The sequence below is a fragment of the Lepus europaeus genome, chromosome 16 (assembly GCF_033115175.1).
Source record: "Lepus europaeus isolate LE1 chromosome 16, mLepTim1.pri, whole genome shotgun sequence".
NCBI lineage: Eukaryota > Metazoa > Chordata > Mammalia > Lagomorpha > Leporidae > Lepus > Lepus europaeus.
The window spans coordinates 70402517-70426442 of NC_084842.1; the positions used below are offsets into that span (position 1 = coordinate 70402517).

The following is a 23926-nucleotide window of genomic DNA, read 5'->3' on the forward strand; positions in this document are numbered from 1 at the left end:
GGCACCCACATGGGATCCTGGCACTACAGGCAGTGTCTTCTAGCTGCTAAGCCACAGCGCCAGCCATGCTCCACTTCTGATTCAGCTCCCGTAATGTTACTGCCCTGGGAAAGCAGCTGAAGATGGCCCATGTTCCTTTCATGTGTTTGAACAGGTTCTCGTTTTCATTCCTTCTTTTTTTAAAAGATTTATTTATTTATTTATTTAAAAGCAGAGTTACGGAGAGAGGTGGGGGCAGAGGGAAAGAGAGAGGAAGATCTTGCCCCTGCTGATTGATTCTTCAAATGATCACAATAGCCAGGGCTAGGCCAGGCCAAAGCCAAGAGTCAGGAATTTCATCCAGGTCTCCCATGCAGGGAGTAAGAATCTGCTGCTTTCCAGGTGCATTCATAGGGAGCTGGATTGGAAGTGGAGCAGCCAGGATTCGAACTGAGGCCCATATGGGATGCAGGCACGGCAGGCTGTGGCTTAACCCGCTGGCCGTGGTGCTGGAAAGGCAAGCACTGAGACCAGTGGTTGGCAGTTTGGTAAATTTAAACTACAGATGCTGTGATTAGGTAAAGCTAGTAATGGAGTTCAATTCGAACGCTTAGATACACTGGTAGCTAGAAGCCCTGGCATCTGACTTCCCAGGTGATCTGCTTGCTCCCAGGAATGAATGTCTAGACGTGCAGCTTGCACACAGAAGCCCCTGAGACTTCCCATTTAACAGGGAAACAGATGAGACGCAGAAAACATTGGATGGATCAACCCACCACTAAAACATATTCTTCACTTTAGCTCAGCATCATAATTCAGAAATGGTTTTATTGTTTTATTTCCTTTTAAGATGAAACAACCTTTACTGTAGTAAGTTATGACCCCAAGCCTAATTTAAAATACAAAGTCAACAAGCCTCACTGATAAAAAGTTACAGAGATAGGCTGGTGCCGTGGCTCAATAGGCTAATCCTCCGCCTATGGCGCCAGCGCACCGGGTTCTAGTCCCGGTCGGGGTGCTGGATTCTGTCCCGGTTGCCCCTCTTCCAGCTCTCTGCTGTGGCTCAGGAAGGCAGTGGAGGATGGCCCAAGTGCTTGGGCCCTGCACTCGCATGGGAGACCAGGAGAAGCACCTGGCTCCTGCCTTCGGATCAGCGCGATACGTCGGCTGCAGCGGCCATTGGAGGGTGAACCAACAGCAAAGGAAGACCTTTCTCTCTTACTGTCCACTCTGCTTGTCCAAAAAAAAAAAAAGTTATAGACACAGCAATGGTACATAAATACCCAAATTTGGAGAAGGCCGGTATGGCTTCTCAGTATTCACAATCTGCTAGGTGACCGGAACTAAGTTTGAGACTTCCTGTTCACCAGCCTCAACACCGCCAGATACAACACAGGAGCACTGTGACATTCAACCAAGAGTTAGTAATTAAGAAACGAGCTCTCTATGTACTATTGTAATAGATACCCATGTAGTAATTAAGATCAGAACTAACCATTTTCCAAATATTCACATTCAGGGGAAATTAAATAATAATTTCTAAATGAATAAAGGGCTATTTTTAATACTAAAGATAGATATTGGCAGTAACTGCTTGCTTTTTTTTTTTTTTAAAGAGGATTGAGGGAGAGACAGAGAGAGAGAGAGAAGAGAGATCTTCCATCCGCTGGTTTACTCTCCAAATAGCTACAACAGCAGAGGCTGAGTCAGGCTGAAGCCAGGAGTGAGGAGGCTCTTCTGGGTCTCGCCCTTGGGTGCAGAGGCTGCAAGCACTTGGGCCATCCTTCGCTGCTTTCCCAGGCACATTAGCACGGAGCTGGATCAGCAGTGGAGCAGTTGGGACATGAACAGGCACGCATCCGGGATGCGGGCACTGCAGGTGGCGGTTCTACCTACTACTCCACAAGGCCAGCCGGGCAGTAACTACTTTCTAAATTCACAAAATACAATTAAACTAACTGATAAATTTCTTCCTCTAGCAATTTAATCAAATAAATTCTTCTAAAACTTTGAGTAAAGTCAAAAGTGATCACAGCACAGCCCTGCCCCACAGTGGTGTTAAGTAAATCACCATCTTTATTACCCCAGCAAACACATCTAAGAATGTATCTACATCACTAATAGCCTGAAACATTTCTGAATGATGTGTTTTCACTGATCAGACAGAAGAGGAGCGATTAGCCTCCTAAATTTATTACTGGCTTCCAACAGAAATCTGATTAACAGCCCATTAAAACTGTTAGCAGGATGAGGAAGCTTACTGTATGCCTCCTTTAGATGTCAACAGCTTGAGTTCCATGAATCATGACCAGACCACAACTACTTGAGAGGCATCTTTCTGGTTCTGATTTAGAGAGACAAAAATTCTTACCAACAGTCATTAAAAAAAAAAAAAAATCACACCACAAAAATGAATATAGAAAGCACATTCTGGTACCACGGTATCCCTTCACAGGGAGCAGAGGTCTTGCTTTACCTTTCCTTCCAAGTTCAGCTGCTGCATTTCTTGGTCACTATTTCCTATCCCAATAAATGCACAAGGTTGAGACTCCTGTTCAGAACAACCATCACGTTCCATTTGCTCTTTTTTTTTCTTCCATCCACTGCCCATAAGATACACACAAGGAGGAGGGCAAAAAAACCTACAGATTGTGGGCGGGGTGGGGAAACACGACAAAACATAAAGGAATTAGATTCAAGAAAACATCTCTGCTTCTTCACTATTTGAATACAAACCCATACTAAAATCAGCTGAGTTAGCCCCTTAACAAAGCAAATAACCATGTCCACAAGACAGAAATCAGAACTTCCACAAAGACTGCCTTTCTTCAGATGAAATACTGGAGTTACACGTTCAGTCACATTTCAGAGCAGAGACCTTCTCTGTAACTTTCACATAACTCACGGTTCTCAGCTACTGGAGTTCCAAGAAATGCAGTGTACTCTAACATGTTACACAACATGAAACACCTCCACAGAATCCACAATTGCTAGTTAAGGTCTGTTCATTAATGACATTACTACCAAGGATAGTACATTTAACTTCACTTGATAATTCATCTGAAAAATAGCTTTGCAGTAGTACTCCAAGTAGAGAATTTTAAAACATGAGTATGAACATAAGAGTCAAAAGCAAACTGGATTAAGAGCTCTGCAAGAGCTTCTATATCTCGCATGCTAAGCCCCTGGTGCACTCAGAAGACTGAGAAATACTTTAGCTAGAAGAACAAAACACTGTATTCTTTCAAGTAATGTCCATGCTAACTCTAAAAGGGTGGAAAACTCCAATGCAAATGGCATCCAAGTAAGCAGTACAGATGAGCAAACCAGGTGTATAAGAAAATAAAGAAGTAGTTCCTTCCTTTCTTAATACAAACAACAGTGATGGTAATTCCCACGTTTTGTATGATTGTTGAGTACAGGAAATTGTTTCTTAATTCTACAGTAAGTGCTAACAATAACAAAACGACTGAGAGTGGCCAATATGTGAGTGTACACCACTCCCATGTTGCTGAACTACAAGCATGGGGGACTGGTGTGGATCAGTTCCTCCAATTGCTCAAGGGACAAGTGAAGTCCAATTGTACGTGCAATTCCAAGTTTATTAATTTGGCAACTAATTCATGCTTATTGATACCGTCTGGGCCACAGTGTGTGGACTAAAAAGACAAACTGTCCATGTGCATACGTGTGTGTGCACACGTGCACACCCCACACCAACAGGCTGGACTGGCTCTCAAGCCTTTCTGAAAGTAACTGCTATTTACTTCCTTTTGGCTTCCCACTTAGCATCTATGATAGTATCTATGGAACTGACTCAAACTGCACAGACTTTTTACTCAATCCTAAGGAGATTACTTCAGAGGCAACTAACATATAACCTGTAAGAAGCTGAATTTATTTAACGCTCATTAATTCTTCAAATAATTTATTATATCCTGAGTGTATACCAGGCACTGGAATATAGCAGTAAAAGCAAGCACATTTAAAAATCGGACAAAATTCCTGTCTTCACGGAATTTACACTCCAACAGGAAAGACATAAGGAAAAAAAAGGCAAATAAATAACATAATGTATAAATTCTATTAGCTGGTATTAAGTAGATAGAGAGAAAAGTAGAGCAGGGGAGGGCCTCGGAAGGTAGACAGCCTGGGCAGTCACAGAAAGCTTCTTCGGGCAGTGACTCAGTCCCATCCCAAGGCCCCGAGGCTATCTGGGCAGGTGCACTTCTGCAGAGGGAAGAACAAAGGCTCCAAGCCAGGAAGGACCCACAGTCGACAGTGCAGAGACAGCAACACAACAGTTGCTGGAATAGAGAGGAAGCGACTTGGGGGTGAGAGGTCAAGAGGGGATGGCACCAGAGGTAACAGACAACTGGACAAAGTGGGCCCTGGGGACCACACTGAGTGAGGGAAGCCTCTGTAGTCTTCCCCCATATTTATCTAAACCAACAGAAAAGGAGCAGAGCTGCCTTCCTGCCCACACACTCACACAGAGGCCATGGATATAAAGGTCACAGCCAAGGGAGTAGGCCCAGCTCCAGGTCACTCCATACTTGGAGGGATGCCTGGATTAGCTGGGCTGGTTTTGGAGTTGGTTCAGTCCAAGTCTACATGAGGGATCTGTCTGGCTCATAGTGCTGGGAGATGGCCAACACTTACCATGGCACAGACTCAAACACCTAGCCTGGCACACTTTCAGGAGGCTGAGAAGGCATCAATTTTGGAAACTTGTCTCCTGTTCATCTTTTACTGAACACTGATAGGAAGACTCCTTAGTGAATTGATTTGCTGGCTATCATAATCCAAAGAGAAATGCTTTAGCATTGAGTGACAAATGCAGTAGTCAGAGCTCAATGGGTTACCATCAAAGACACTTTAATTTCATAACTGAAACATATGAGGACTAAAATGATACAGGAATATGTTAAGTAGCTGGTTTTCTCAAGTGTACTGTGACAAAATGCATGAAGCTATCAGGATACAAAATCAGACAGGATGCTAAGAAATCCTTTCCTCTGAACACTGACAGAGGTTCTGCCTTGAAAGTGCTTTCCAATTATGCAGTAAATGTAAGAAACAAAGACCTCGGACCTGCCTCTAAGAGAGCCATGGGCTTTTTCTATCAACTCTACAGTCACTAAAAGGAACTGTGATGCAAGAAAACAGCAAGTCCAATATAAGCCAAAGGCTGCGATTATTCCTATGAGGTGATGACTCAGTCACAACTTAGCCATCCCAATACTGTCACTCCACTTCCTAAAAAAAGGAGTCAAATTTTTGTTTCCAGGCTGGCGCCAAGGCCCAATAGGCTAATCCTCCACCTGCGGCGCTGGCACACCGGGTTCTAGTCCTGGTCGGGGCACCGGATTCTGTCCCGGTTGCCCCTCTTCCAGGCCAGCTCTCTGCTGTGGCCCGGGAGTGCAGTGGAGGATGGCCCAAGTCCTTTGGCCCTGCACCCACATGGGAGACCAGGAGAAGCACCTGGCTCCTGGCTTTGGATCAGCGCGGTGCGCCAGCTGCAGCGGCCATTGGAGGGTGAACCAACGGCAAAGGAAGACCTTTCTCTCTGTCTCTCTCTCACTGTCCACTCTGCCTGTCAAAACAAAAACAAAAACAAAAACAAAAACAAAAAAAAAATTCGTTTCCACAGATGTCAGCGGCAATATGACAACAAAATAGAAGATAAACATATATACAAAACAGGAAAGTACACAGATACAGACAAAAGGAAATGAAAGGGAATGTGGATAAGCATAAAAGGCTACCTAATTAACAACAACAACAAAAATTTAAATGTATTCTTATAATGGGTAACTAAAATTGGGGACTTTTTGAGCTGACAGTTGACCAACAAGTATCAAACACTCATGAAAAGTCTGACCAGTAAATGCTGAGCTTTGGAGTTTAACAGCTGCTATGATTTAAAAAAAAAAAAAAAAAAAAAAATCTCCCAGGAAACAATGTGGCCTTTCTCCACTCTTCCTGAAGCTCTAACCAACTAAGACAAACCATGCTTTTCTCTGCCACTTGGTGGCGATATTCACACATGCCAAACTCATGCCAATTATATTATCTGACTACTTTGGCAGAATTGTTAACTATATTCAGGGACTTTTTTGCACACCAATGAACACAATTCTCAAAAATGACTTTAGAATCACAGTCTAAGTGGCTTTACTGTTAATTGTCTCAGTAACATTACTACCACTACTACCTAATTCCTTCCCTCAAGACCACGTTCAACGTTATGTCACATCGTAATACGTTAACATTTCCTGTTGATAAAACAATCTTTCTAGAAGTTTATTTTTTTAACCTGGGAAGATCTTTTAGGAAAATTTATAACTAACCACTAACATTAATGAGATATTGACTAAGGCACAAAAGTTTGGATCAAAAATGATTGAAAATTTTAAGATAAAATTTCCTGACCAAATATTTTTAGCACCATCTTCTGGAGTTACTTTATATACTAAAAGGACATGTCCAAGAGGACTGTGGTGGTGTCCCCAGGTTACCTCGGGCTTTGTGCCTTCAAAAAAGGCCAGGACCCAGATCAGCAAGAAGCTGCAAGGTCTTCCTCTTTCCCTCTGGGCACTCCAGCAAGCAGTCAGGGATCACATCTCTCTCTTAACCCATGAAGAAGCCTCACCCGAGTCTGCCATGCACCTGGAGGGCTAGTCTAGCACTGGCAGTCCCTTGCTGCTGCTACTATTTTAGAAATGAAATGGATTTAACAGGTTTACTCCCTTTATTGTAAAGTGATCCAGGTCCACTTTGGACATTAAAGAGTACTTTTTTTTTTTTTTTAAGGCTTTAAAACATTACATTCTTCAAGCTTTTTTGGTCTAGGGTCAAGAAAGCATTAACAAGAAAATTCCAAGAACCATGAGAAAAACTAACAGTGAAGTCTATAATTATACCAAAAAAAGGGGGAAAAAGAAACTAAAATGTGTAAGGCACCAGGAGAAATAATAATTACTGAAAAGACCAATCTGTACTTTGTTGTATTTTCATTTTGGCTAATTAAGTTGCTTCCCAGCTCATGTCTGCAGTGCCCACACTTGACTGTTAGGATGCTGTGAGCCCCATCCTGCTGTTTTCCGTAACAAGGGGACTAGGAACGAGATGAGGGCAGAGGGCCTGAAGCTCCTTACAACTGCTCCACAGCCCAATTCAAACTGAGCTCAGGACAGTTTTGGGACCAGGTATTTGTTCATTAGCCTTTTCCTTTTTAAAAATGGTACTTTTGAGGTATCATTTATTTATAAAATTGTATTTTCCACCAAAAGGAAGGCTTCTTTCTGAGCTAACATCTCACAGAAATACTTGAAGAACATCGTGTAGCTGGAAAGAAAGCTGTGGATGATCTCATCTTGTAAAATCAGGGACGGTGCCAAATGATCTTTACTATATTCTCCTTGCTTGAATAAACAACAATTCTCTCTGCTGCTTCTCTTCAACAAATTCCCTAGTTCTCATTCTGAACTAGCAAATTAATCCCATAACAAAAACCATTTTCTGACATGCTATTAACAGATAATTTGCAAATTCACATGATAACTGCAATTAACTATCCCCCAGAAAAAAAAATAATATTACCTTTTCTCATTTCCATATGACTTCTGTGCAACTTTTGCATGAAGAATAAGTACTGTTTGATCCCCTCGCTCTTTTAAATAGTTTCGCATAGCTTCCCTAAAATCAAATAGAAATATTACTACTGGAAGGGTGAAGTTTTTCATAATGTGCTTTTATACTATAGTCTGTAATGAAGGAGAAGAATGCTTATGAGTATTTCTTATACACAAACCTAAAAACAAAACCAAAAAAAAAAAAAAAAAGTGAAAGCACTCCATGAATTAAATTTAAAGAATACCATACAATGGGAGAATAAATGTGCCTATTTTCAACCCTGAAATCTTTTTTTCCATTAAAAGAAGAAACCGACCCTCATCCTTTGGAATTTATGATGTAACTGTCAAACCACAATTTCACATTCTAGAATCAATACAATCAACAGATACACTGCTAACTGCTCCTGCAGTTTAAAGCCCTAACCCCTCCCCAGGCTTTAAAATCCCCTCTCAGCTTTAACAATCAGTGTTTTTCACTGGACTCAGATGCCATAACAAATCATTAGGTCACCCCAATTTATTATCACTTAATGCTAAAATGACAATCCTATAAGGACTAAGAAAGGTCTATTGTTTACATACAAATAACAATTATTTGAATAATGTTATTAAATAATAAAGGCTAACTGAAATTAGTGAAAACCTGAATTAAATTAAGGAAAAAGACAATGCTAATTCTTGCAAGTACAAATGACTCTTTAAACATTTAGCAAATGTTCTATAAAGTTCAATGTTTTAAGTATATTTGCTCACCCAATTATCTTGCTAAGCAGTATTACACAGTATAAAGCAAGCAAACTCTACAGAGACTAAACTAGCAATTGGGAATCAGCAGAATCCCAATTCTTGAGATGTTTTTACACAGCAAAAAAATTAAGCAATAAAAGCTTAAAACACCACCACCAAGAAAAACTTTTACTACATTGAATCCTATTCCATTATAAAGACAAAAACAAAGTTTAAGAGGACAAAGGTACAATATTACTAAGTCACTAAATGTGGAGAATTCTAGATTTACAGCATTTACACACCAAGTAGACTGGAGCAAATTACAAAACATCGAGCTTTGTTGGGACTGAAAGAGATACCTTAGGAAAAAACCCAAAGGCCTGTCCACAGCAGGTGGTAAGTTACACCAAGCTATAAGCAGACTGAGAACTACTTCTATCACTGAAAAGGAACTTAAGGCCCAAACTGGAATGAAACACAATGATCCACATGGAGGCAAATACAAGAAGCACCAATAAAGGAATACTCATTTCCAGCAAGAGTGAGCGCAGTACAGGACTGCATGCTGGGCGCTTCTTACAAAGAGCTGAATCTTGAACAAAGCCCAACAGACACCAGAAGTGGGAGGGGGGAAAACACAAGGTATTCCAGGACCTGGAAGTAGTGCAGCCAAGGCACAGATAACCTTGCACACTGATTTACTTAGCAAGTGATGTGGGCTGAGGGAGAAAGCAGCCAGAACAATAAAACTGTAACAGCTAATATATCTTGAGTATTTACTATGTGCCAGGCCCTGAACTAATAAGCACGTTGAGCACACTACCTCATTTAATCTTCATAACCCGAAAAAGGAGAGTAGTTGATACTTTTGACTGCCTTGCCTGAGGTCTCTGAGTGAATGAGTAATAGTCAGGAACTGAAACAAACACTTCTACTTTCTTAAGTGAGCCACAGCAGTGTATAACGAAGCTTCTACAGACAAGAAAAACACTGAGGATCAGTATTAAGGGGCCAACTACTATAGGGATCTGAGAATAATGGTGCCAACCACCACCACTAACAGCCCTCAGGAAATGGGGGCAGGCAGGGAGAGCATGCTCCCAACACTGCAGGGCACTACAGATGAACATGGGACAGCATGACAAGGCCAACAGATGTTGAGGTGTTGCTAAGCCAGGTCACTGACCAGAGTGCAGGGTGGATAAGGAAACAGAAGGAAAGCCAGGAGAATGCCAATATCCTGAAATAACTGGGAGAAAACCTGAAAGGCTGCTGTATACTGAAAAAAAAAAAAAAAAATCTAAGGGGCAAGTGGATTACCCAAACTAAATTCTATTTACATCTATACTCTCTACCAGTTAGTAATTATTTGATTAAACACTTATCAGCTTTCGTGCTTCTTTATCTTGTCTTCCCAAACAGACTACAAAGACTTTCAGGGCAAGAGCTCCATCTTATACTTCTGTCCCTTCCATGGCAATGAGTGCAAAGCAGCTATCTGGTAATACTGAAACACTCGCAAATCCTTCCTACAAAGTAAGCTGTTAATTATAATCATTAAAAGAGCTAAAACTAGCCAATCACTGTGCCAGCGCTGTTCGAAGCATGTACTAAACAAGCAACACCCTTGAGGGTGGCACACTATTACGCATAATTTACAAGGGGAAGGGAGAGGTTAAGTAAGTCTCCCAAGATGACACTGAGGCCAGGATTCCGTCCCAGGCAGGCTGGCTCTCTCGACACTTCACTGACAGATAGCTCAGACTGAAGAGCACAGCCTCAGTGTGAAACCAGCCGCAAAGTGAATCTCAAATTCTGTCACACACCTAAGCCGAGTTTTCTTCCTTGTAAAACAACAGCAGTAGTATCTCCTACTGTGACAGCAACTCCAAGCAAGCCCCACACACTGACACACAGCAAGTGTCAGGGAACTGCAGCCCCTCTGGCAGTTCCTCAGAAGGCACTGCAATCATTTTTATCTACACAGGGTGCAGGGGAGAGAGAATGGAGACCTCCACGGAAGCTCGGGAGCGACCTGCAGAAGGACCTGCAGGAAAGTGATCAGGCGCCTTACGCAGCTGCACAGCACAGGTGTTACAACTGTCCCAGCACAGCTGCACACCTGCACATCTTGGGGAGCACCTACTACATACCAAGCACTGTGCCTGTCTCCAGTACTAGAGGTAACTCTCCACCAATAAGATGGCATTATCTCAAAGTGTTTCTGACAAACGTGGGTGACAGCTCCAGTTTTCGTGGTCTTTTTTGTCATATTTAAATCAACATTCCTGAAAACGGAACTAGAACCTCAAGGTAATCATTAATATTAGCTTATCCTGTAATAGTAATTTGCCAAATATCTTCTTTCAACAAGAAAAATAAACTGAAAATGGTGTTCTTTGGCAATTAAAGCTTAATCATTTACTTTCTGCATCTTAAGGAGTCATTTTTTTTTTTAAAGTGTTCTCTAAATAAATACAAGTGAACCCATAGAATGATAGCTCACATATAGAGTAGGGTTTCTATCTTAGAACTGTGGATATACTGGACAAAATAACTCTTCACTGCAGAGAACTGTCCAGTGGATGAGAGCAGAATCTCTGGCTTCTTCTACCCAGCAGATGCCAGTAGCACCCTTCCTCAAAGTGTGACAACCAAAAAGGTTTCTAGATATTGTCACCTGTCAGGGCAGAGGGCAGGATGAGGTGACCCGGACTGAAAACACTGGAGTAAACAAGAGACATAACATTGCTATAACTCTTATTACACTATGTTGTTACACATGTTCTAGTTTGATACTATTGTTGTTACTAATTAAGAATTAAAACTTTATCCTCGAGCCCTGCACTGTGGCATAGCTGGTAAAGCCAGGGCCTGCAGTGCCAGCATCCTGTATGAGCATGGGTTCTAGTCCCAGGTGCTCCACTTCTGATTCAGCTCTCTGCTATGGCCTGGGAAAGCAGTAGAAGATGGCCCAAGTCCTTGGGTCATGTGGGAGAGCAGGAGGAAGGTCCTGGTTCCTGGCTTCAGACTGGCTCAGCTCCGGCCATTGCAGCCATCTGGGGAGTGAACCAGCACATGGAAGACCTCTCTTTCTCTGCCTCTCCTTCTCCCTGTGTTAACTCTGACTTTCAAATAAATAAATAAATTTTAAAAAAAGAAAAATAAACTTCATCCTTGGTACCTGCCTATAGGAACAAAACATACATACAGGGTTCAGATCATCTGCAGTTTCAAGCCTACGTTGGGTGCCTTGCAACAGATCCTCTGCAGAGAAGGGGGAATTACTGCACTTGGTTCTTTACAGACAATTACTAAACAATGAACTACTTAAAAGGGAAATTTGCAAAACAGAACAAATTAATGATATTCTAGATAGTCAATTAAGTACATCTTAGGGGTGGCAGTCAAAAGCTTCTATTTCTTTTTTAAATATATATAAAACCCTTCCTCAAAATGGACTAGAGGGAAAGCTGAGAGTTCAGAAAGTTCAGAGACTGTGCACTTCTGCTTCACAAAGCTGCCAAAGACACGGGGATTTACTTCCACAGACACCTCCCACCCTCGCCCCGCCAACCCTCACCGCCGCTTGGCAGCTTCTGCCAGCCTCAAACCACACCTGTCAAAGCAAGCTCCACAGCAGTTGCGTTCATAGCAGAGAACACCCCTCTTACAGCAGTCATAGCTAAACTAGAGAAAGTGAAAGCACTTCTTTCACTGCAGGACTATTCAGAGCCTTAAACAACAGCAAGGGGAGGGGTCTGCATCCTGCTCCCCACACCATGGATCAGACCAAGATCTTGTTTTTCCAAGGAAATTTTTTTCCCCCTAGGGCTCTTCCGGAAGAAGTTACTACCAGCAGGCAGCAAACAAAACTAACAAGCAGTAAGGCACTACGGTGATGTCCCCATCTATTGGTGAGCAAGCCACACAACAGTACAGGTATTCAAGGGGATGAGGGAGCTAGCAAATCCCATTTCATATCCTGTCTGTTTATGATTGAAGTAAAAATGTCCCTTAACTCCGTGGATATATATATAGGTAAATTGCTTCAAATCTCATCACACAGCCATGAGACAAATTCTTATAAATTCTTCTCCCCTCAAATGACCATAAGCCATTACACTGGAGCAATGTATGAAAATTTATTTGACTATTTTGAAAGTTTATTTTGCGGGCCGGTGCCGTGACGCACTTGGTTAATCCTCCACCTGTGGCGCCGGCATCCCATATGGGTGCCAGGTTCTAGTCCCGGTTGCTCCTCTTCCAGTCCAGCTCTCTGCTGTGGCCCAGGAGGGCAGTGGAGGATGACCCAAGTGCTTGGGCCCTGCACCTGCGTGGCAGACCAGGAGGAAGCACCTGGCTCCTGGCTCCAGCTCAGTGCAGCGCCAGCCATAGAGGCCATTTGGGGGGTGAACCAACGGAAGGAAGACCTTTCTCTCTGTCTCTCTCCCTCACTGTCTATAACTCTACCTGTCAAAATAAATAATAAAGAAAAAGTTTATTTTGGAAATAAACCATTTCAATGCTTTAAGGCCTTATATTGTGTGTAATGAAATATTGGGGACTGGAGAAATCAGAGGCTATTTATTAACCTTCATGCAAAGGTGCTATCATTCACTGAAAGGTTATCTCCAAAACAAGTCAACAGGGCTTCAGAAACTGTTTATTCCCATTAGGTCTGACCAGTGTAGCAACGCATGTGTAACAGGCACAAGGAGGACAAGCACCTGGTGTTAGCAGTCCTCTGCATACCACACTGGAGTACCTGGTTTGAGTACCAGCTCTGCTTCCAACCTCAGCTTCCTATCACCATGGACTGTGGGAGGCAGCAAGTTCAAGTATTGGGTCCCTTCCACGCACTTGGGAGTCCCAGGTTCCTGGATTTAGGCTAGCCCAACCCTAGCAGTTGTGGATTTAAGATCTCTCCTTCTCTCTCACCCTTTCAAATAAATAAATAAATAAATCTTACCAAAGGCGGGGGCAACTTTTTTAAAAATTACTGATAGAATAAAAGGCATTAAAATTTCCTGAAAAGGAAATTTCTTTTTAATAAGAAATGAGAGGGGCCGGTGCTATGGCACAATGAGTTAATGCCCTGGCCTAAAGCGCCAGCATACCATATGGGCACCCATATGGGCACTGGTTCTAGTCCCGGCTGCTCCTCTTCCGATCCAGCTCTCTGCTATGGCCTGGGAAAACAAGAAAATGGCCCAAGTCCTTGGGCCTCTGCACCCACATGGGGGACCCGGAAGAAGCTCCTGGCTTCGGATCGGCACAGCTCCGGCTGTTAAGGGCAACTGGGGAGTGAACCATCCGATGGAAGACCTCTCTGCCTCTCGTCTCTCTGTGTAACTCTTTCATATAAATAAATAAATCTTTTAAAAAAGAAGAAATGAGAAAATATAATTTTAAAGTTATAATCTAATTTGCTAGATTATCAAAGGGAAAAACACTTCCTGATTTTCAAATTTGTGCATTAATAGATTTTTATTAAAGAACTGGTCACTGATTCTACCCTTCCATTTGTTGTTAACTACAGAAACTGTTGCTACTAAATTTGCATTGAGCCCCTCTGTCTTCAATTCTGATAGTGTTAAGTTCCTGTTGCTCTACTTCAAGATTGTATTTTGGTCATTCTGGATTGTTTGCCATCTCCATAAACTTTTGGAAACACCTTGTCAACAGCTGTAAGAAAGCCTGCTGGGATTTTGTTCGAGACAGTGCTGAACCTATAGATCAATCTGGGAAGAACTGACAATTTAACAATATTGTCTTCTGTTGGAAGAACACATTCTCCCAGCAATGTGTGGTAATTTCAGTCTAAATGTTTTACAGTCTTGGATTTTTCCCTAATAATTACATATTTTTGATACTTCTGCAAAATACTATTTTCAAACTTATTTCCTATTAGTCATTGCTAGTATATGGAAATGCAATTCAGTTTTATACTTATGTATCCTACTACCTTGCAAATAAACCTAGTAGTTCTAGTAGTTTTTTAAAGAGGCAACAAAATTTTCTATTTTGAGATGATCGTAATATTTGCAAACACAGACGGCTGTACTTTCACTTCACTCTGATCTCTTTCCTTTCCGGGACTTCCCGCGCTGGTCAGAAGCTCAGTACAATGCTGCGTGAAGCAGTGACAGCAGACCCGATATTGCTCCCCGTGTCAGAGGAAAAGCATCCAGTCTTTACAACTAAGCACAAAGTCAGATGTGATAAAGGGTACGGGCAGGAAACCTTTGTCCAGATGAGGAAATTCTTTTTCATTTCTACTTTACTGAGAACTTTTACAAAGACTGAATGTCAAAGCGCTCTCTAAATCCTTTGAAATGACATGATCTTCCTCTTTGTTCTATTAACATATTGAATTGCATTTAGTGTTTTCCATTCTTGAGATAAATCCCACTAGGTTATGATGTATTTATTAAGCCTTTAATATATTGTTTGATTTCATTTGAAAATCTGTTGACTCTTTGGATCTTTGTTCATAAAGGATATTGTTTTGTAGTTTCATTTCCTTATGATAGCTTTACTTTCACCAGCAAGGTAATGCTGTCCTAACAGAATGAGCTGGGTGTCTGGTTCTTCAGCTTTCTAGAGCAGTATATACAACTGGCATTATTATTATTTTTTTCTAAAACAGTAGAATCGAACAGTGAAGCCATCTGGCCTGCAGTTTTCTTTTTCAGAAGGTTTAGATTACAAATTCAATTTCTATAGGTAGAGGGCAATTCAGGTTATCTGTTATCTCCTGAAGCTCATTCATAACATTCACTTGCTATCCTTCAATTATGTGTAGGATCCACAGTGCTGTCACCTTTCTTGTTTTTGATATGATAATAATCTATACAGAATCAAATTTCTAGCTGGTATGATAGCCATTCTGAATGAAGAAATTATTGTAGCATTGTAGCTCAACCTGTTTTTGATGCTTTCCTGCAGTATTTACCATGCTTTGAAAGGTCTTTATTTTGCCTTCTCCGGGTACAGAATTCAAGGCTGAGAAGTATCTTCCCCGTTGAGCACATTAAAACTTCTGTTCCACTGTCTTAGCCACAGTAAGAATTCAGATGAAAAATTTACAGTTACCCCATCTTTATTCTTTTGTACATAATTTATCTTTCCTCTCTGTTGCTTTTAAAATTTGTATCAATGGTTTTGGTTAATTTGATTATAATGTGCTTCAGTGTCATTTTTACTTAAGGTTTACTGTCTTTTTCACCAGTTAGAAAATTTTCAGCCATTATTTCTTCAGGTACTGTTTTAGTCATACCCTCCCTTTCAATAACTCCAATCCATGTATATTAGGATGCTAGAAGACATATCATAATGCACTAATGCCTGTGTTCTTCAGGTTTTTTTAAATGTGTGCTTCATTTTAGAGTTTCCATTGCTTCAGGTTCATTAATATTTCCATCCACACTAGAATTAATTCGATCAAGTACATTTTTTCATGTTAAACACTACTTGTGGGGTTGGTGCTGTGGCGTAGAGGGTAAAGCTGTGCCTGCAGTGCAGGCATCACATAGGCACCGGTTCAAGTCCCAGCTGCTCCACTTCTCATCCAGCTCTCTGCTATGGCCTGGGAAAGCAGTAGAAGATGGCCCAAGTCTTTGGGCCCCTGTACCTGCCTGGGAGACCTGGGAGAAGCTCCTGGCTCCTGATCGGTCCAGCTCCAGCCATTGTGGCCATTTGGGGAGTCAACCAATAGAAAGAAGGCTCCCTTCCCCCCTTCCCCCCTCCCTCTCTCTCTCTCTCCCCCCCACACACCCCTTTCAAATAAATAAATAAATAAATAAGAAGAAATAAAGTTTGACTCCAGGACTCCAGTACAGAAACACACCAACTTATTTGCACATTGCCTATGGCTACCTTTCTGCTACAACAGAGTTAAGTAGTACGCAGAGGGAGTATGGGCCACAGACCCTAAAATATTTACCTTCTGACCTTCTAAAGAATTTCACAACTCTTAATCTTAGTACCTTGAACATACACAACACAAATATAATGAATGCTTTTATTGTTCTTGCCTACTTCTTCCATCATCTATGTCATTTCTGGGTTAGTTTTAATTGGCCGATTTATCACGTTTCCCAGCTTCTTTTTATGATTGGAGGAGAGGGAAGGAAAGGGGAGGAGACCTTCCATCCACTGGCTCACTCTCCCAAATAGCCACAATAGTCACAGCTGGGGCAGGCCAAAGCCATGAACCAAGCACTCCATATAGGTCTCTCACATGGGTGACGGGGATCCAAGCATTTGAGCCATCCTCCACTGCCTTCCCAGGAGCATTAATAGGAAGTGGAATGGAAGCAGAGCAGCTGGACTCAAGCCAGCACTATAATACAGATGCTAGCTCCCCAAGCAGTGGCTTAAACTGTCTACTGCAATGCCGGCCCCTGCTCTAGTTCTTTTAGATGTTTATCCCCCAACTCTTGGGTAGCTTCCTCACACATGTGTGCTGAGGAATACGTAGCGGAAGACTAGAAAGGCACCCTCCAGACATCTCTTGAACTCTCCTGTCTTGTTCTTTCCTTTCCACTTCTCTGCCCTGCAAACCCAGCCTCCTTGGCCTCCTTGGAGTCTCAGCCTCACGTGGGTTGCCCCTCCCTACAAGTATGGCCCAGAAACTCTCCAGGCACCAAGATGGGACAACCACAGGGCTCAACTCATTCGTCTCCGGTTTCTGGGGAACCACTGCCCTTCTTTGCCTGACATTCAAGATCTTGAAAACATTTTTGGTTTTGTCAGGCCAGAGAGTAATTCCAGTTCCTATTATTCCGTCTTGGTCAAAAGTAAAAGTTCTAAAAGCTATTAAAATTCTCCAAACGGGAAATTACTTAAAAGGGCAAATGATGGAAAATCATGATAATGTCAATAGGACCTAACTACATGACAGCATATACTTGTATATTTAGGAAAAATACAGGGAGACTTCCTTAGGAAGTTTATTATCATATGGATTGTTATTTTTATAGATGTATCCAATAAAGTAACCACTTATTCATCAATGTATTGCTACAAGTCACTCAATTGCTAATAGCGATTAAATTAAAAAATATTAAATTTTAAATTCAAAAAGCCTATATAGGGGTCAGTGTTGTAGCACAGCATGTTAAAGCCCTGGTCTGAAGTGCTGGCATACCATATGGGCGCCAGTTTGAGTCCCAGCTGCTCCTCTTCTGATTCAGCTCTCTACCATGGCCTGGGAAAGCAGTGGAAGATGGCCCAAGTACTTGGGCCCCTGCACTCACGTGGGAGACCCGGAAGAAGCTCCTGGCTCCTGGCTTTGGATCAGCTCAGCTCTGGCCGTTGCAGCCAACTGGGGTACGAACCAGTGGATGGAAGACCTCTCTCACTCTACCTCTCTCTGTAATTGTCTTTCAAATAAATAAAATAAATCTTTAAAAAAAAAAAAAACGCTTATATATGTGAATACAGCAATTGCACTTATCAGAATGTATTCAATATATATATATAAAAACAAGTAACCAAAAATATATTTAGATGGACCTGTGAGACATTATGTTTTCTTAGCCCACTTAGTCTGGAATATTTATAATACTTCTTTAAAAAACAGAAGTTAAATTTTAAAATAACTTCAGGATTACAGGAAAATTACAAAAGTATTATCAAGCTTTCCTCGTTACATTTCACTCAGAATTCCCAAATGTTAATGTTTTACCATATTTGCATATTGTATTTTTAAGCCATTTAAGAATATTGTCTACATACAACACCAGTTTATTTCCTAAAAACAAGGACATTCACTTACACAAACACAAAGCAATTTTCACTGATACTTATATCTGCTCTACGAATTTGATTCAAATTTTGCCAACTGTCCCATAAATGTCCTTTATTGCGGGAGGGAAAGCCTTGAGAAACTACTGCCCTCGGGACAAGTCAGTATAGACATCAGTACTACTTTTTATAAACAAAGAAGCGCTCAAAAACCGAGGCCGGCGCCGTGGCTCAACAGGCTGATCCTCCGCCTTGCGGCGCCGGCACACCGGGTTCTAGTCCCGGTTGGGGCACCGATCCTGTCCCGGTTGCCCCTCTTCCAGGCCAGCTCTCTGCTGTGGCCAGGGAGTGCAGTGGAGGATGGCCCAAGTGTTTGGGCTCTGCACCCCATGGGAGACCAGGATAAGCACCTGGCTCCTGCCATCGGAACAGCGTGGTGCGCCGGCCGCAGCGCGCTACCGCGGCGGCCATTGGAGGGTGAACCAACGGCAAAAGGAAGACCTTTCTCTCTGTCTCTCTCTCACTGTCCACTCTGCCTGTCAAAAAAATTAAAAAAAAAAAAAAAAAAAAAAAAAAAAACCCGACATGCCGCTCACGAACATACTGTCTATAGATATACAGCACAGTTAAGAAGTCGCAGCGACTCAGCTTGGCCTGCAAAGCTGACGTTTACTATCTGACCCATTACAGAAGACATTTGCCAACTCCAGCTTTACAGCAAAAAGGGAGAAAAAAAAATCTTTCCTCCTTAAGAGACTTGAACCGAGTCGCTAGATCCTTTGGTCTCCTATAATCTAGAGTAGTTCTTCAGTCTTTGTTTTGTATGATCTCATGATTTTTGAAGAGTAAGCCTCGTTTATTTTTACAGAAGATCTCTCCATTTGTGTCTGATGTCTCCTTACACTTAAATTTTAATCCAGTAGTTTAGGCGTCACCACTGACGATTTCTGCCTGAAACAATTATCACTAAGGTGGCTGTCAAATGGTGCTTATCTAATTCCACCATTCCTTTTACCTTGATCAGGACACAGTCTTCTGTAAGGAAAAATTCTTCCCCTTCACCTATTTACTGATTCACTTATGTAAATAAGTTATAATATTTATGTAAATAACAATGTCTATACTGAGACAGTTAATTACTTTAGTACAGGGTGAATATCCATCATCTAAAATGCTTGGGACCAGATGAGTTTCAGATTTCAGAGTTTTGTGCACTTTGGAATATGTGTAGACTTAACAGTTTGAACACCTCTCATCTGAAAATCCAAAATTCTCCAACATCTGCAACTTTATTAATTCTCACGTTGGATTTAGGACTAGGGATGCTCAACCTGTGTATACTTCTAAATCTGAAACAGTTTCATTCTGCCCTTGAACTAGATCCTCTCATTCCTGTTGTTTTGGTGGGGTGAGGAAGAAGTAGGGGAAGGGAGCGTGAGAGGGAGGGTACAATCTAGTGATCAACACCTGCAGGCCTTGTTCAAGCGCACCTAGCCATTTCTAATAAGACAAGGTATGCAGTTCCGTGAAGTGCCTGAATGGGAGGCTGACTACTGTGACGCTTACCTAGTGAGTCGCTTGGGTGGCGGTCGCTCACCAAATTTCCTGCAAAAAGAAAAAAAAAAAAAAGGGAATTAAATAAGCTGTGTGACAAACTCCACAGTCACCTTTTTAGGCACTGCAAAATCTCCTTTCTATGACTTGAACTTCAACCTGACTGAAGAACAGCAGGCAGAGAAACCCTCTAGTCATCCAGTGTATCCAGAAACAACAAAACACACACTTCGAAGTTCGTAATGAAAACAACACGCTCAAGGAGGCTACGCCTCCCACTCTGGGCAAACAGGACACGGGTCAGATGAGAATATTCTTATCTTTTAGATAACTCACACACACAAAAAATTATAAAGGCCCTCGGTTTTTACAATCTGTGGCATCTAAGAAAAGCCCTCACAGTCCAAGAGGTAGAATAATGCTCACAAGTGTTTTATCGCGTGCCTGGTACCATGCTGTTTTCCATACAAGTCCCTATTTAATAATTATAAAATAATTTTATAAAGGTACATACTGGCCCCATTTTAAAGATGTAAAAAGCAAACTGTCTAATGGCACAGTCCTTTTTATAGGTGAGAAAACTGTAAAGTCAAACCTAGGTACTATACAAGCCTTCAAAATGTTTGTGTAAAATGTGGTATTATGGGGACACTGTTGTGGTATAGCGGGTTAAGCATCCAGCTGTGATGCCGGCAGCCCTCGCAGGTGTTGGTTCGAGTCCTGGCTGCTCCACTTTTGATCCAGCTCGCAGCTGATGCCCCTGGGAAAGTAGCAGAAGATGGCCCAAGTCCTCTCACATTCACGTGGGAGAACCAGAAGACGCTCCTGTTTTCAACCTGGTCTAGCCCTGACCATTAAGACCATCTGGTGAGTGAACCAGAGGATGGAAGATCTCTCTTTCTCTGTCTCTCCCTCTAACTCTGCCTTTCAAATAAATAAATCTTTTTTAAAAGGGGGGGTGTGTATTATGACAATAACTATACATAGGTTTCAAAATGTTTTGCACCCAAAATAAACTCTGACATGGCAGTTTTTAAAAGTCTACACCTTTAAGTACCCTAGAAGCCCTTTTAATTTCATGAACTACAGGGCTAATCCTTCACTGTAACCAATAATCACCAATCCAAGTTCCCTTTTGATAATTATAGATCATCAGTATCCTAACTGTAAAAGATTTCTCAAATTTTCAGCATACCATATAAATATTGTTTAATTAAAAGCAATAATCATGCTGGTTAAATATTACAAAGAAAATGTTGAATTTTTGGTTTAAAGAAGTAAACAACAGTTAACCAAATGTGCTAGTATATGCTGTTGATTTGCACACTCGCCTTCCCTTCCTGCTCTGTGTTCTGTTGCTCAGCCTGGGAGAGGGGATGAATAAAACTTCTGCTTGCCCATACTACCTGGTATGCCTATATCCTATTATGGTTCCAGAACATTCACATTCTTCAGAGAGTGTATATCAGAAGTATAATTTTAATCTAGCCAATTTATTTTTACACATTAGTTTCCCCCTTCTTGGATAACAATTACTTTGTATTCAAATTAATAGGGAAAATGTTAATTACTACAGTTAAATCTGATTTCATAGTATCTGCAAGTATGAGGCCTTCTTTCAAGTTGCAGTCTACCATTAAGCATATTGTTTCTTACCTCTATAGTATTGAGGCTCCATACCTCCTCCAATACTTTGAATGTCCAAGTAAGTTAGAAACCTGCATATGCATTACACATATATATGCCTATTTCCTTTGCTCATGACAGAGGTGTAATACTGTTTTCTCCCACCAATACATACATACACAAACACACACACACACACACACATATGTATTGTTTTTTCACCAATTTGTTAAGGAAGTATATGACCACAAATGTACAGAATAGAAGCTATAAAAACTTCAGTATCTCAACACCTTTTCAGGCTAAAAGATGCTACACAAGAGGATTCAAGTCAAAAACCAACAGAAGAGGAAAAAAAAAAACCACAACAAATAGGGTATAGGATAATTAGTAAAATTATCCTATAAAACAAAAGCAAAACAAAGCAAAAACCTGAGCTACCCAGAATATTGACTACCTAGTAACAGCACCACTTTGACTTTGAAACCCACAGCTAGGTTAAGAAGCAAACTCAAATCATATAGGAAACCATTCTGTCACTGGGTTATGAAACTAAAAAGTTAACTTCCTGCATTTCACAAATTTTCTGTTTAATACAGAAGTGACAGTAAAATAAATGAATGCAAAAAACACTTGTGAGGTATATCTGCAGAAGAGAAGTAGAAAGCTAAGCATGAACTTCTTGAATTCATTATCAAACCAAACTTTGTACCAAATCTGTAACAGCAAACAAATTTCACACAGTTCAAAAGAACTGAGGTTTCTGAGTCATGGTATAGGAGTGAAATGAAGCAGCACTTGATTGGAGGAAAATTAGGAAATGCTATCCAAACCCTACAGGCATGTTCTCAAATAGAAGGAAAGGAAATATTAATTATTAGTACATCCGCTAATGACAAACAGCAAGGAAAGCAAAGTAAATGCTACTGGGAAACTGCTTAATAAGTTTAAAAAAAACAACAATTACAACACACTAACAAGAAAGGGTACATGTAATAGTCTCTCCTTATCTCAGGCGTTTTTTCTTAAGTAAGTATATATTCACCACCTAGTATGGGCAAGTACAGAAGATGCTAAGACAGGGGGTGGTGCTGTGGCAAAGAAGGCTAAGCCTCTGCCTGCAGTGCTAACATCCCATATTGAGGCCTGGCTGCTCCACTTCCTATCCAGCTCCCTACTAATGTGCCTTGAAAAACAGCAGAGGACGGCCCAAGTCCTTGGACCCCTACACCCATGTGGGAGACTCAGAAGAAGCTCTTGGCTCCTGGCTTTGGCCTGGCCCAGCCTCAGCCATTGCAGCCATCTGGGGAGTAAACTAGCAGATGGAAGATCAATCAATCTTGATCTTGCTCTCTCTCCCCCCTCCTCCCTCTGTATCTCTGCCTTTCAAATAAATCAATAAATCTTAAAATGAAAAAAGACATTAGGTAATTGACAAAATCTGGATAAAGTCTGTGGATGAGAAAATAGGATAGTATCGATTTTAATTTCATGATCTTGATAACTGTACAGAGATTACATAGGGGAGAAATACTTTAGAAACCCTCACTGCAGTATTTAGGGAGAAAAGGGTATTATTAGGTCTATATCTCATCCGCAAATGATTCCAGGAAAAAAAAAGTGTGTGTGTGTGTGTGTGTGTGTGTACACAGGAAAGTGCAAACATATGCAGATATTACAGGGATAAAGTGTTTGTGGTAAATGTTAACATTTGAACTATCTTTGTAATAATCTTGAAATTTTTGTGGTAAATCAAACAAAAAGGCCACATGCAGAGAGGCACTCATCTCAATCAAAACGCTGGCCTGACTGCTTGCTGCAGACCCTGGTGGTGACAAACCTACCGAGGAAAACATGCAAGAGAGGTGGCCCACGAGCGACTATGAAGCCAGCTTCCTGGAACAGCTTTTATGTCATTAAGGTTTAAGAAGCAGCTGCTGTAGACTCCAAGTTTGATAACACAAGAGAAGAAACAGGACCTGTCATATACTTTTGGGAGCTTAATTTGTACAACTTTCTTGGAAGACACTGTGGTGACATCTACTGTTAACTCATGGTTTGTATTTCCTCAAACTAGCCATTTTAATTCTGGAAATTTCTATGAAGTAGATAATTTGGGACTGTGCAAAAATACACATAAAATGCTTCATAAAATAGTGTTTGTATTATCAAAAAACTCTTTTTTTGGACAGGCAGAGTTAGACAGTGAGAGAGAAAGAGAGAAAGATTTTCCTTCCGTTGGTTCACTCCTGAAATGGTTGCCATGGCCGGCGTGCTGCGCCGATCCAAAGCCAGGAGCCAGGTGCCTCCTTCTGATCTCCCATGCAGGTGCAGGGCCCAAGCACTTGGGCCATCCTCCACTGCCCTCCCGGGCCACAGCAGAGAGCTGGACTGGAAGTGGAGCAACTGGGACTAGAACCCGGTGCTCATATGGGATGCCAGTGACACAGGCGGAGGATTAACCAAGTGAGCCATGGCGCCAGCCCCTAATCAAAAAACTTTTGAACCCATGTATATACTGAGCAATAGACTGCTTAACCCCGGCACCTCCCAGTTATGCCTATATTACACACATACACACACACACACACACACACACCCTACACATATCAATGATAATGGTAGGCAGCAGCAAACATCCCCTT

At 41.5% G+C, this 23926-nt stretch overlaps 1 protein-coding gene across 3 annotated transcripts in view; it reads right to left on the reverse strand.

Annotated features, from left to right (window-relative positions):
• The window catches only part of RBPJ (recombination signal binding protein for immunoglobulin kappa J region), a 101313-nt gene that overhangs the window by 21653 nt on the left and 55734 nt on the right, over nucleotides 1-23926 (reverse strand). For all 3 annotated transcript variants that reach the window (XM_062212876.1, XM_062212879.1, XM_062212878.1), the window contains 3 exons: nucleotides 19668-19706; nucleotides 7585-7680; nucleotides 2456-2621 (listed from right to left, as the gene is read on the reverse strand). In XM_062212876.1, the coding sequence (XP_062068860.1) occupies nucleotides 2456-2621; nucleotides 7585-7680; nucleotides 19668-19706 (301 nt within the window). The remainder of the gene's footprint in view (nucleotides 1-2455; nucleotides 2622-7584; nucleotides 7681-19667; nucleotides 19707-23926) is intronic.